This window comes from Pantherophis guttatus, chromosome 3, assembly GCF_059756535.1.
Source record: "Pantherophis guttatus breed Tessera chromosome 3, ASM5975653v1, whole genome shotgun sequence".
NCBI lineage: Eukaryota > Metazoa > Chordata > Lepidosauria > Squamata > Colubridae > Pantherophis > Pantherophis guttatus.
Genome location: NC_142065.1, coordinates 82,961,283 through 82,974,873, shown reverse-complemented (window position 1 = coordinate 82,974,873; position 13,591 = coordinate 82,961,283). Strand labels below are relative to the sequence as shown.

General features: G+C 36.5%; 1 protein-coding gene across 3 annotated transcripts in view; it reads left to right on the top strand.

Moving 5' to 3' along the window:
• Window positions 1–9,307, top strand: part of AGL (amylo-alpha-1,6-glucosidase and 4-alpha-glucanotransferase) — a 54,764-nt gene extending 45,457 nt beyond the window's left edge. For all 3 annotated transcript variants that reach the window (XM_034437248.3, XM_034437250.3, XM_034437249.3), the window contains exons 29-34: window positions 451–563; window positions 2,845–3,056; window positions 3,411–3,508; window positions 4,816–4,903; window positions 5,005–5,138; window positions 7,764–9,307. In XM_034437248.3, the coding sequence (XP_034293139.2) occupies window positions 451–563; window positions 2,845–3,056; window positions 3,411–3,508; window positions 4,816–4,903; window positions 5,005–5,138; window positions 7,764–7,881 (763 nt within the window). In that variant the 3' untranslated portion in view covers window positions 7,882–9,307. The remainder of the gene's footprint in view (window positions 1–450; window positions 564–2,844; window positions 3,057–3,410; window positions 3,509–4,815; window positions 4,904–5,004; window positions 5,139–7,763) is intronic.
• The last annotated feature ends 4,284 nt before the right edge of the window (window positions 9,308–13,591 follow it).

Sequence of the window (13,591 nt, the reverse complement as noted above, 5' to 3'; positions counted from 1 at the left end):
CTTTGAGTTCCTTCCATGTCCAGTTTTGGAATGTAACTCTGAACATATTGTGCAACAGGACTTTGAAGCCCTTGAGAAGATTGATTTAACCTAATATGGTCAGACTCATAAGTCTGAAAAACATCTAAGACAGACAATGCTTGTGACTTTAAATTTACATGAATCCACAACTGTTCCATAAATTATTCATGTATATGCAAAGGAGTCTAAAACCCTGAGATCCAAATTTAACTAGCCAATTACTGCCTCTTTTGACTGACAGTACCTCTGTATTGTACAAGATAAAAATCATTATCTTGGCACATTCACACTGCCCTCTTCCAAAATATACATGTATACATGTAATCAGAGTTGTGTACTCTTGGCATGGCCAGTAAATATAGTAACCAAAAACTTTATTTGGTAATGGAAATGCAACTTACTTTTCTGCTGTGGCTGTCCTTTTATTAGAGATGGTTCTGCTGTGGAAATTGTTGGTCTATGCAAATCAACAATTCGCTGGTTACAGGAATTGTCGGTGAAGAAGATATTTCCATATCCTGGAGTTACTGTGAAAAGACATGGTAAGCAAATAGGGTATAATGGAAGGAGAAAAATGACATTACTAATAATAGTAATAAAGTGCCCAAAATGTTTCACACTAGATTTTTTTGAGCAACTCAAAAAGCAACAGAGAGGAGACAGCTGGATTACAGTTCTCTCTAAATCAAGAAATGTTTGGATGGAAGAGAAATGAACATTTCAAATAGTTAAGTGGGATTGTTTTGAAGATTAAATGGGAGCAAGCTATATAATTGGCTGCCTGTTCCATTGTTTCCCCTAAGCCTTCATTCATGCTGATTTACAGCGAGGATAAGAAATAATATCACTCACAGGCCTATTTCTCACTGCCTCCATATACAGTAGAGAAATGCTCTTCCCCTCATTCCCCAAATAGCCTGTTAATTCCTGAGAAGAAAAAAATAGGCAAAGAGCACAAATATAGACATAAATTGTTAGCCAACCTCTATTGCTAGAGTCAAAACCAGTGGTGGGTTGCCCCCGTTTCGGACCGGTTCGCAAGAACCAGTAGTAAAAGCGGTGGGAGGCTCCGCCCACCGACCCCGACATCATCAGGAAGCTTCTGCGCATGCGCGGCCCCATTGCGAACCGGTAGTAAATGTAAGTAGAACCCGCCCCTGGTCAGAATCAGAACAGAATGCTTTTGTTGACATTCGGCTCACCCAAATGCAGCAATAATAACAACTAAGCAAAAAAGAAAAAAAAGATACATCCAGATAAGCAAAAATGAAATTCTGATTTAGGAAGTAAAGCAGGGAAAAGAGGCTTGTTCACTTGAAATGAAGCAATCCCCTCTCTCCTCCCCCCATCACCGCATAGATTAGATGCATCCCTTCCATAAGGGAGCAGGTTGATTTGTACCCAGTGTCTTCTGTAAGACCACTGAACTTCTGAGAAAAGCTATCTCCAAACCAAGAAGGCAAAACAGCACTTAATCCATGGGAGCGGGATGGGAAGGCAATGGTTAACCATGGTGGACTGGGTGGTTGAAGAGCTGCTCTCCTTATGGGAAAGAAAGCAGGAAGTAATGCAGAAGCGTCATGGTTGAAAGACTGTTTCCTTCCCATGGGGGATATAGTTCTTTATAGCTATAGCATCTCCCACACAGTTCAATTCCTTCTGTGGATTAGGCTCTGCAGCTCTTTGCCCACAGGGGTGAATTTTTAACACACATCCAACAGTCTTATGTAACATAAAAAAGTATGCCCATTCAACGGCACCTATCAAGCACTGAGTGGGGAGGGTAAAAAGACACACACACACACTTCTCTTGCTATTTATTCCTCCTAATCCTGGCAGCCTGGGATCTGAAGGCAAGAAAAATGGAAGAATTGACTTTTTTTTTTGTACAGTGAAAGACTCTCCAGCTACTGAAAAACAAATGGACCTGGAAAATATATAGCCAGAGACTCGGAGTGAGGGAAGAGATGCACCTGCCATAGTCTCAATAGGAGTAGGGCAAGTCTCCACTCCTAAACCTGCCTTGGTAGGATGCTTGCAAAGAAAGAGAAAATGAATTCTACCGCATATCGAGAATCTGTGGAGATTCTCAATCAGCCAGGTCATGGTTGTCCCAAAGATGCTTTTCACAAGGCAACTGGACTTGAAGACATTTTTGCTTCTCATCCAAGAAGCTTCTTCATTTCTTTAGGATGAGAAGTGAAACATCTTCAAGGGCAAAAAACCCCAAGAAAGTCCAGTTGCCTTTTGAAAAGCACCTTTGAGACCCATATAGAAGGCCTATTATAACTTAAAAATATGGTTTCCTCATCCATCTGATTCCATCCACACCAATATGTCTGCAATCCTAAATTCTGTTTCCCATCAACTATTTTTTTGCCACCTCCATGCTTATGCATATGGAAGCTTGGCCTTTGCAGTACGCCTAACTTCTATCCTGCATGATGATAAAGCGAACTCCAGAATCATCCAATTTTTAGTCAGGTAAAATACTTGTTTAGATCAAAATACCATTTGTATTAATTTTTTAAAAAGTAGAAAAAAATAGAAATATTTTTTCTACTTTACTTTTCTATAGAAAAGTAGAAAAAAGTATTTGCATTAATGGGTCCTCCAGAGGAAGTGGGCTTCAGTTTTCTCTTGGAAACAGTTGTCCCAGTTCAGAATGATAGTTAGCAACACTGAATCTGGAGAATTTTAGATAATATATTTGTAGTAGCATCATGTTTCTAATTACAGCACAGCTATGTCTTACCAGGGTGTGTTCTTAATGATTCTTTTTATTGTATCAGTCAATTGCACAAAGCTGATGTTGTTTTCCAGGGAAAGATGAGACCTTTACATATGATCAGTGGAATAGAAAAATCCAAGCCCATTTCGAAAAGCTGTTTTTTGTCTCTGAAGACCCAAATGATCCCAACGAGACACATCCAACTCTGGTTCATAAGCGGGGCATATACAAAGACAGCTATGGAGCATCAAGTCCTTGGTGTGATTATCAGCTGAGGCCAAATTTCCCTATAGCAATGGTTGTGGTGCGTATTATTCTTTTAAAAATGACACATGGTGTTTTTGCATATGTTTTTAGCACTTTTGTTAGCAATTCTGAATACTTTTGAATAGAACCATTGGTTAAAATATTAAAAGATACAAAGATGATAGTTTGCTGGGAGAAGCAGTGGAGTAGATGGAACTACAAACAAAACAGGGAACACTTACGGATCATGCTCTTCAATAAATAAGTTTCTGAAATAAATGTTACTTATAACATGCGATATAACTTCATGACAATCTTGTGAGGACACTGCGAAATATGTCTTTTATATTTAATTTTTCAGTATTCTTCTGTTGTTTATACGTGATGTATTTTTCTACTTTTTTTTTTCAAGGCACCTGAATTGTTCTCTCCTGAGCATGCTTGGAAAGCACTTGAAATGTTAGAGAAAAAATTACTTGGTCCACTTGGGATGAAAACTTTAGACCCAGAGTAAGTATTTTATTATTTATTAAATTACCCCCCTCCCCCCCCAAAAAAGAATAATACAATTATAAGATTAAAACATGAAAACATCAGACATTAAAAGCTAAAACATGAAAATTAATATTAATGCAGATAAAATCCAGTGCCTAGACAGGGTGGACGTGATATCTTGTACTAGTCTACTAGCCACCTCCAAAACAGGATAGCCACATCGGGACCCCACACCAGTGGGAAAAGTCAGGTTTTTCTGGCTCTTTTGGAAGGCCAAGAAAATGGGAGGCTGATCTCACCTCAAGCAGGATGACAGTCCAAAGCCATGGCAGAAAAAGTTCTTATAGACCCCACCAGCTGCAATTCCTTAGCTGATGGTATCTGGAGTATGCATATTCTGCCAGAGTGAGTGGGGCAGGCCAATGCCAAGTATACCAAGGTTGACTCAGCCTTCCATCCTTCCGAGGTCAGTAAAATGAGGACCCAGATTGTTGGGGGCAATATGCTGACTCTGTAAACCGCTAAGAGAGGGCTATAAAGCACTGTGAAGCGGTACGTAAATCTAAGTGCTATTGGGATGATGGAGACACGGTTGCATAGGAAGGCTTACCTAGTGTAAATGAATAAGTTGATCACTGTAAATAGGAGCTAAGTTTTATAAACAGTTGAGTCTGCTTCAAGTGTACTAATTTTCCTGTCCCATCATCATAGTTTAAAGAAATACTATAATGTGAATGATATTTGTTTGAAGATAGATTTGACTTAACTAATAGTCAGAGGCCTGGGTCCTAACAGTTTTTATTTGATTGTGATGGGATTGATTTTACAAAGGAAACAACTGGGTCACAACTGACAACTATTCTTTTTTATGTTTGTTTCCTCTGTATCCTGTTGTCTAGTTTGAGATATTGCAAAAGGGAGTCAAGCAGCAGCAGTGTTTTATCATTATTGTTTTCTTGACCCTTATCAAGAGGGTACATTCTGAGATGTGTAAGATCCATTAATTGGAACTGAACATTTTAAACAATAACATCATAGAAAAGTCATATTAATACATTAGTACAACATCACTCTTGCATTAATTAATGCAACTTCACTGCAAGTAAAGAGATGTTGACATTGTTTACATTTTGTTGCAGTGAATGTTTGAATAAGTAAATACACTCCACTGAGAATAAGATTCACTAATATAAAAAAATATCAGATCTAAAATCCTATAAAAATGAATGGCAAAAGCCATCTTAATTATCTTTGTCCTAAGTATTTTCATAAAACTTGATGTGTCCTTCTCCGAAATATTAATTGACTCATTTTTTTCCTAGTGATATGGTTTATTGTGGTGTTTACGATAATGCCTTAGACAATGATAATTATAATGTGTCTAAAGGATTCAATTACCATCAAGGACCTGTAAGTGTTATACTTTAGCAGTCTTTATCAATTGATTTTAGATTTTCAGTTATCATATTAAAACACTGTATCCTTAATTCTGTTTTGTTCTGTTTTTTAAGGAATGGCTTTGGCCAATTGGATATTTCCTTCGGGCCAAGCTATACTTCTCCAAGTTCATTGGTCCAGAGATCTATGCAAAGACTGTGTTTTTGATTAAGAATGTTCTTTCTCGCCATTATGTTCATCTTGAGAGGTAGCTTTTATTTATACAATATAAAATATTACTGTTGAACATCCATTTTGATATTTATATTTTGATACCAAAATAGTTCTCACTGCCTGAATATGTATGATACAAAAATAAAAAAGAAGACAGAAGTTCTGCTGACCTTCAAGATATAGCTCATACACATAGTAAAATACCTTGAATGATAAAAAGTTTTTATAGGCTATTCCTTTCCTATAAAAAGGAACTGATATAGTTCTTTCAGTGAAAAATAATCAGAAGGCATCATATGTCACTGTTTACTTTTGTATTTTTTATATCTCAATTCAAAATAAATTTAATTAGAGAGAACCATTAGTAGCAACCTGAATTGGAATCAAGAAACTATATTATACCTATGCATGCCAGTGCTCAGGAATGGGAAATGAAAAAAAAATGGCACCAAACAAGCAGCAGAGATCACACTTCCTACATGTTGTACATGCCTGTATGATTCATTAGGCACAGTGCATAGAGCCTATGAAATGTTTTTCAAATTAAACAAAAAAATCTGAAAAGTTAAATCGAAATTTGAATATTTTAAAATTAAATGTATATAGGATATTATTGCTATTTTATTACGCAAACATGTACAGCAATTATAGATATCTTAGTTCAGTGCTGACTGAATTTGAGTCATGCAAAAGGCAGACCTGAATTAAATTTTGGACTTTAATTTGGTTTTTTGCACTGCAAACAGTACCAAGTCTGATACTTAGTTTGCTTTCAGATGCAATAACCAGTCAGGAGTTGAGGAATAGACTGAATATCAATAAATTGTACCTAACTGGAAGTTAGGGATTCAGTGAAGTAAATTTTCTTCTTGCAGTCACAAATGGAAATAAAGTAGATGCTGATCTTCAAAAGATTACTTGTGCTTTTGGACAAATAAAATTCCCTGCAACTTATTGAAGAATATAAGTTCAGGGAATACCTTTTGAGCCACAATCATCTGGATTGCTACTGCAATAATAAAGGTGCTTAAGGTTTACAAGGTTCTGATTTTCTATTTCATATCCTAATAAAGTTTGTTCTTCAGAGAGTTTCTCCGAATTGAGATTCATGAGGAAACTCAATGTTTTGATAAGTTAGGAAAAAGCAAGAACTTGAACTTTCTTTTTCAGAAGATGATTTTTCTAGATATAAAAATTATTCAGTCAGAAGGTTGTTGCCTTTTGACTAGAAACTAGATTAGTATGCATAGCTCTGCATTATTGGTTTGGTAGTGTCTGAGAACACTTATCTTTTATTAATTTATATCCCACCTATATTGTTTTTATAAGCACCTCAAGGTGACGAGCATATCTAATACTCCTTTTCTTCTTATTTTCCTCACAACCACCACCTTGTGAGATGAGTTGGGCTGGCTAGGATTTCAAGTGCAGTAATTTGTATGCATTAATGGCTGGACTGAGGCCTGTTATACTTTGGAACCCAGTGCACTGGCCCAGCAGATTTCTCTATTTCAGACTGCATAAGAAAGGAAAAGATATTGATAAGGACACAGAAGTCATTTTTCCCCCCAATGCTTTACATGGATGCTTTACCCCTCAATAATCCCTGAACTACAAGTGAGAACCACTAGGTTGAGCTAATTTCAGGCCCAGGTTCTTCATATCACTGTCATATCTGTGGAGATTCTCAGTCATCCAGGTCATGGTTGTCCCAAAAGGTGCTTTTTTCAAGAGGCAACTGGACTTCTTTGTTTTTCTTCTAAGACATTTTGCTTCTCATCCAAGAAGCTTCTTCAGCTCTGACACTCCCCCCCTCCCCCACCGTCTAGTTAAAGCTGAAGAAGCTTCTTGAATGACAAGCAAAACATCTTCAAAAAAACCAAGAAAGTTCAGTTCCCTTTTGAAAAAGCACCTTTGGGACATATCACTCTCATGTACAGTAGTCCTTGACTTACAACCATTCATTTAGTTACAATGGCACTGAGAAAAATGACTGACAGTCGATCCTCACACTTGAAACCATTGCAACATCCCCACACAGTCATATGATCAAATTTGGGCACTTGGCAATTGATGTGTACTTAGGACAATTGCAGCATCCTGCAGTCATGTGTTTAACATTCAGCTTCTGACAAACAAAGTCAATGAAGGAAGCTAGATTCATTTAATGATCAAGTGATTTACTTAACAACTGCAGTGATTTGTTTAACAACTGGGCAGAAAAGTTTGTAAAACCAGTGGTGACTCACTTAACAACTGTCTTCCTTGGCAATGGAAATTCTGGCCCCAGTTGTGGTCATAAGTCAAGGAGTACATCTATTCTTCATTTCAAATCATATCCCTCTATTCCATTTAGAGCTGAAATGCCACAATTGAATATCCCTCAGAATTCCATATGGATGGATGGATGCTCTGTAAAATTTGTGCACACAGAGCCATTCCATTTTTTTTCTGTAATATGGGATTTTCCACTTTCTCTTATAAATAAAAATAAATAAATATAAGCAGCTAATTAGAAATATGGTGCAAAAGGTAAATTAATTTGTCTAACTCATATCCGCCCTAACATAATCTTGTATTCATTTAAGATATGTTATTTCAATGTAATATATATATGCAGTTATTCAGATGGTAATAGATTAACTTGGTTTTTCTGCAGGTCTCCTTGGAAAGGACTTCCAGAATTGACTAATGAAAATGGTCAATATTGTCCCTTCAGCTGTGAAACTCAGGCTTGGTCAATTGCTGTGGTCCTTGAGGTTCTCTACGATTTGTAACAGTAGTTGTCTATCTTACAAAATTGCTAGCTTTTGTCTGGAATGCAAATAACAATGCTTGTCTTATTGTTAAAAATCCTACTGATAGAAGTTGTTAATGCCTATTGTTCCTTGGCAATTGTAGGACTTTGTGAGTGTTCATCATTTGAGAATCACACCGTAATTTTTAAAATCAATGAGCGTATCTTAAAATTAATATGCTCAATACGTATACGAAATATAAAAGCATAGAAAATTAGACTTTGATATGTTTCAAACACCACGTATCTTCTCTTTCCACATGTTCTATTTCAGAAATCGATTAGAATGCTAGCCCCAATTTAAGGTACTTCTATATAAGTAGTCCTCGACTTATGATCAATTGCTTAGTTCCAATGAACTTACTTGGGGGATCCTGATTCACAGTTCTGACAGTGGGCCCCGCCACAGTTATGTGACTGCACTTCAGGCCCTTGGCAAGTGGGCTGCATTTATAGCAGTTTGCAGTGTCCCGCAGTCCATGTTTTACTATGTTTTTGCCAAAAATTGGCATTTACTTTCACTTTTCAGAAAAATTGCACCCATAGCAAACCATTGCTTCTTTAACAACCATGTGTTTCCTTAACAACCACTGCAAAAAAGGCTGTAAAATCAACCTTTTCTTTATTTTGTGAGTTATGACCATGATGAGCAGTCTCCATCACAGTTGTAATTTGAGTACCACCTGAATTTTACATTTAAGAGCCTTAGAAGCATAGTACATCAGACCAGTGGTCCCATATTCCATTCCCCAGTAGCTAATGCTATAGAAATAATATCCCCCTGCTAAGCAGGACATGAATACAAGAGTTCTCTCCCGTTCAGTGTTACTTGGGACGGGATCCAGAGAAGCCTATTACCTCCGTCACTTAAAGTGCTGGTTAGAATGGCTAGTCACTATTAACAACCTTAATCCTTGATGAATTAGTCAAAGCCCTTTCAAAAGAAACTTGCCAAAACTATACCTTGTGTTAGCAAATTCCAAATGCTGTTTGAATAATTATCTACTGTAATATCCTACCATTTAGCTGACCCTAGATTCTAGTATTTTGAGAGTAAGAGGGAGGAATCTCTCCCACTCTATCCATAAAAATGTTAATATGTCTTTAACCTTTGCCCCCTCCCTTTCTTACCTTATTGTAAAAACTTAATAAGATATCTTTCCTTCTACTTTTTTTACAATAGGGCATAATTAATTTGGAGCTAGACTTTAGTTTTCTGTGGCTTATATGCTCCATATGGGAGTCCTTGCACTGCTCATTCAGAATCATTGAAAATCTCAAAGCATACCCAGTGGAGAAGGGTACTTTAATTTAACATACAATGAATGCCTATAAAAACACACTTTGCTTTGAAGCATGTAATTGTTTGTCCATGCTGTACAATAAAATACTAAGCTTACTCAGGTTATATATAATGTAGGAGTAAAAGAGTCTCATGTACTAAGTTTGCATTTGCCAACTTTTGAAAGTTGTAAACTAATTACTGTATTTAGAATCTAATTTATTGTATATATATATACAACTGAAATGAATCAGGATTGAGGGGAAAAATAAATTGCCCGTAAGACAAAGAGCTTTCTGCAGAAGTCTTGAAAGGAGCCATTTTTTTAAAAATGACTTTCAAGTAGTGTTCAGATTGCTCACCGCTTGCACAGGCACTCCCACCAAAATTGCTACATCGCGGCTGTCCACAACTGTGGATCTCCTTCAGTGTGGGCCTACTATAATTATGTGAAAGGAGAACCTAGTGAATTGGGTTCATCTGCATATAAGGCTTGCCACTCTGAAAATATTTCAAGAAGCTATTTATAGGCCTCCCAACTTGACGGTTGTTTGTGCATTAGCCCTTAGTGGAACTTATAGGAAAGCAATTGCTTTTTAGCAGAAGGTTGGAAGAGATTCCAGCCCTCAATTTAAGTCAATTTGTTCTAAGTACTTTAAATTAAGGCTTAGTGAAATCATCTGGAACTCAATAGCCAGAGCTCATCTGTGCCATAATTTCAGTGCAATTACTCAGCAAAGGCCAGATTAGGCTATGATGTTACTTTCTGTTGCAAGAGGAAATAGCAAGTTTTAGCTTAGTGAGATGACAATGGCAAAAACCACTGCTTTGATAATGCATAAATATAACACAATTTAATAATACTCCATTTCAGCACTGTTGCTACTATGTTTATTAGTAGGGCTACCAGAGGTGGGTTTCAGCAGGTTCTGACCAGTTCTGTAGAACCGGTAGCAGAAATTTTGAGTAGTTCAGAGAACCGGTAGTAAAAATTCTGACTGACCCCACCCCCATCTATTCTCTGCCTCCCAAATCCCAGCTGATCGGAAGAAAATGGGGATTTTGCAGTAACCTTCCCCTGGAGTGGGGTGGGAATGGAGATTTTACAGTATCCTTCCCCTGCCATGCCCACCCAGCCACCCGACCCAGCCACGCCACACCCACCGAGCCATACCCACAGAACCGGTAGTAAAAAAATTTGAAACCCACCACTGAGGGCTACCATATCTAGGCTTCAAAAATCCATCTGACCACTAGAGGGCAGCAAAAAGATACAAAAAAGTGACACTCTGCTGCCATCTCGCAGTCATCAATAGTTTAGCTTTGCTACGGTTGCCCTTAAAATGATAGCTGGAGTCTTAAGGGCATGTGGTGGTAAAAGAAGCCAATAAACAGGTTAGAGATCCTGCTGAGCTGCTGTGTATATTGCCTTTTAAAACTTACGTTTGCATTCGTTCTTTCATACTATGAATAATTTAAGAATACTTAATGGTTGACCCTTGCACTACTTCATTTAATAAACATCACTGTCAGTGAATCTCATCTAATAACTAGAAAGTTTTCCATTAATAAAAGATTAATTCTATTATAACATCTCAACTTTTGACATTCCTATCCATTTTCAGACATAAAAATGAATGTCTAATTAAAATTCTATGTATTTGGTTAGGGCTTCAAAAATTTCTATTAGGAAAATAGATACAGACTGATTTATTTCTGAAAACTACATTTGAAGATATATAAATAAGAATTTTAAAAAATTGTCAATTTTACCTGTCTAATATATCTCTTGGGACTAGGATGCATATTATTAAAAACAAATTGAGGTGATCCTGAACTCAGTGAGCTAGAAGCATACAGTATCAACTCTACTGATTTCCGAGTTGGCATTTACAAAGTTTTTATGTTACCTACGTGGAAATCAGGTATGATTCTATTTGCGACAACTTATTTGGTAGATAATAATATTTAGATGTTAATAGCAAAGCCAACTGGGCAACTGTCTTTAGGATAGTTCTATTCTATCATATTGCCTATCAGTGCTCAGTATTAGCAGTTATTAGATTTGATCCATATATGTTTGAAGAAAATCTAATTAGGTTCAAAAGTAAAGATTTCTGAATTGAATATATTTTAGTATTGAAGCTGTAGTATCAGACTGGTGGAGCCCAGCAGAAAATGGATGTGGGAAATTCTGGGACTTGAAATCCACAGGTCTTAAAGTTGCCAAAATTGAACACCCCTGTTCTAAAACTATCAAAACAATAATAATAAAAAAGTCTAACATTGAGTTTTCTTTCCAGACTTTGAAAACACAGTTTCTTCCAGTGCCAAATTTACTTTGGATTGTCTGTCCAGATAATTTAATTTAATTTAATTATAAAATAAATAAATAATTTGGACTTTTACTGAGAAAACTTCAGAACTGTATGTGTACTAGACAATATGTCAAGCTTCAGAGAAATCAGGAGATCCAGGCAGTTCAAATGAATATGAAGATTTATTGCAAGCTTAAGCTCTCTACAAGAATCTGAACTACTAGTGGTAGATAAGAGTCATAGGAATTCAAGATTGGCTGGATTTAGATCTCTTGTAGATGCAAAGGGACTCATGACTGATGACACATTTGACACCCCCCCCACCCTCAGGCTCAGCCTGGTCATCTCCTACACAATATTCTTCATAGCTTGGCATTTTAGAGAAACTTGAGGATAGAGGAGTGACTTGATACAAGTTCTTCCATTCTGATAAAATTATAAATTTCACAGTCTTGCCTGGATACGGTATACATTTCTCAAGTTATTTTGGTAGAATAATGTTAAAAAAACGTTTAAATCTATATCAACGATGTGTCTGTATTCAAATGGTATACAGTATATAAAGGATTTAAATTTTAAAATTAGGCAACTATTTCAAGAATAACAGCTGTGTTTGTAAAAAATGAATATTGTACTTGCAAAAATTATAAAATTGCATTTCACTGTTCCTTCATTATAGCCTAAAACGAATTAGAAAGAAAAAGAAAGTTTCAGATTAAAATTTCCATTCTAGCACCTAAGCAATAGACATGTAACTAAAATTTAGTTGGCAAAATAATTGGCAGAGTTCTATTGTACACTACCGTGTTTCATGAAACTTTGGTTGGCAGATCAAACAAACCGTTGCACAATTTTTTCCCAGTCTATTCCATGCCGCAAATCCTAGCCATCAGCATTTTGTTCTCTTTCAACCAGGGAGCAAAGCCATCTGGATAGCACATCTGTACATCTTGTTTGCTGCTTCTCAGTTCAAACTAATTTGTAATGTTCACTTCATTAGTGCTTATCAGCCCCGAAAACAATGCAGAAGGGAATAATGGAATGGTGCTCGTTTCATAGGAAGTATAATTGTTGCACACATGAGTCCTGAGTGTCTGTCTGCTACAGGTACTTTTGTTATATTGACTACTATGCAGCTATATATGAGTGGCATTCAATAAAAATCTAACAATGATGTATTGCTTGTCATGTATTCATTTCTCCATAACTGCCGTGCTCCCTGCTATGAATCCCAGTAATGAAAAGGACATAACTCGGCTTAATTCTACTCATGCCAATATGATAGGAAGGCTACTTTTGGCTTTTAGCAATAAAAGTTCCTGATAATTTAAGAATCCTAAGGTTCAAGTGTTGGGAAAGTCATTTAGAAGATAAAGTCTAATTAGATATTCTATATACTCGACAACGCAACAGTTAGTGTTCTTTATAAGAATCTTGTTTTTTTAATATACAGGCAAAATGTTGCAATCTTTTTGTTTTGAGGTTGTCCAAGGGCAAGAGATGTTAGTTTGGGTAATCATTGTATGATTCTAGAAAATGCAGCAGTAACTATCCTTGGGAATAAAGTTATACTGTAGTGAGGATAGTAAGACTTAACCTTTATTAAATGAGCAGAGTTTAAATAGTTTTGAATAGTTTCAAACATCTGATCTTAAATTTGCTGTTTTTTGCAGAATAGAAGAAGCTGTGCATGTTCCAAGACTTGATGATTTAACCCTTACGTTACAGATTGATTTATACTGTATATACCAAATATTATTTTACATGTATTCAGTATGACTAGAATTCTAAGTAATATGAATACATGTAGCACTAAATGTAGGAAGATTGTTGTGCTATATTGGTGCAATACTTTAACAAGCAGTGGTATTCAGAATGTTCTGAACTCAAAAGGTTTTCCACTGGCTGGGGAATTCTGGGAGTTGAAGTCCACACATCTGAAAGTTACCAAGGTTGAGAAACACTGTTGTATAGGCACATTTTCTATAGCATTGCTAGTGGTTTCAAACGGGCTGAGGAATTATGCTATCCACCTCCAACTGGCCAATGGAAGGGCACAAAAATGTCAGCAGGTGCCTTACCTTCACCTC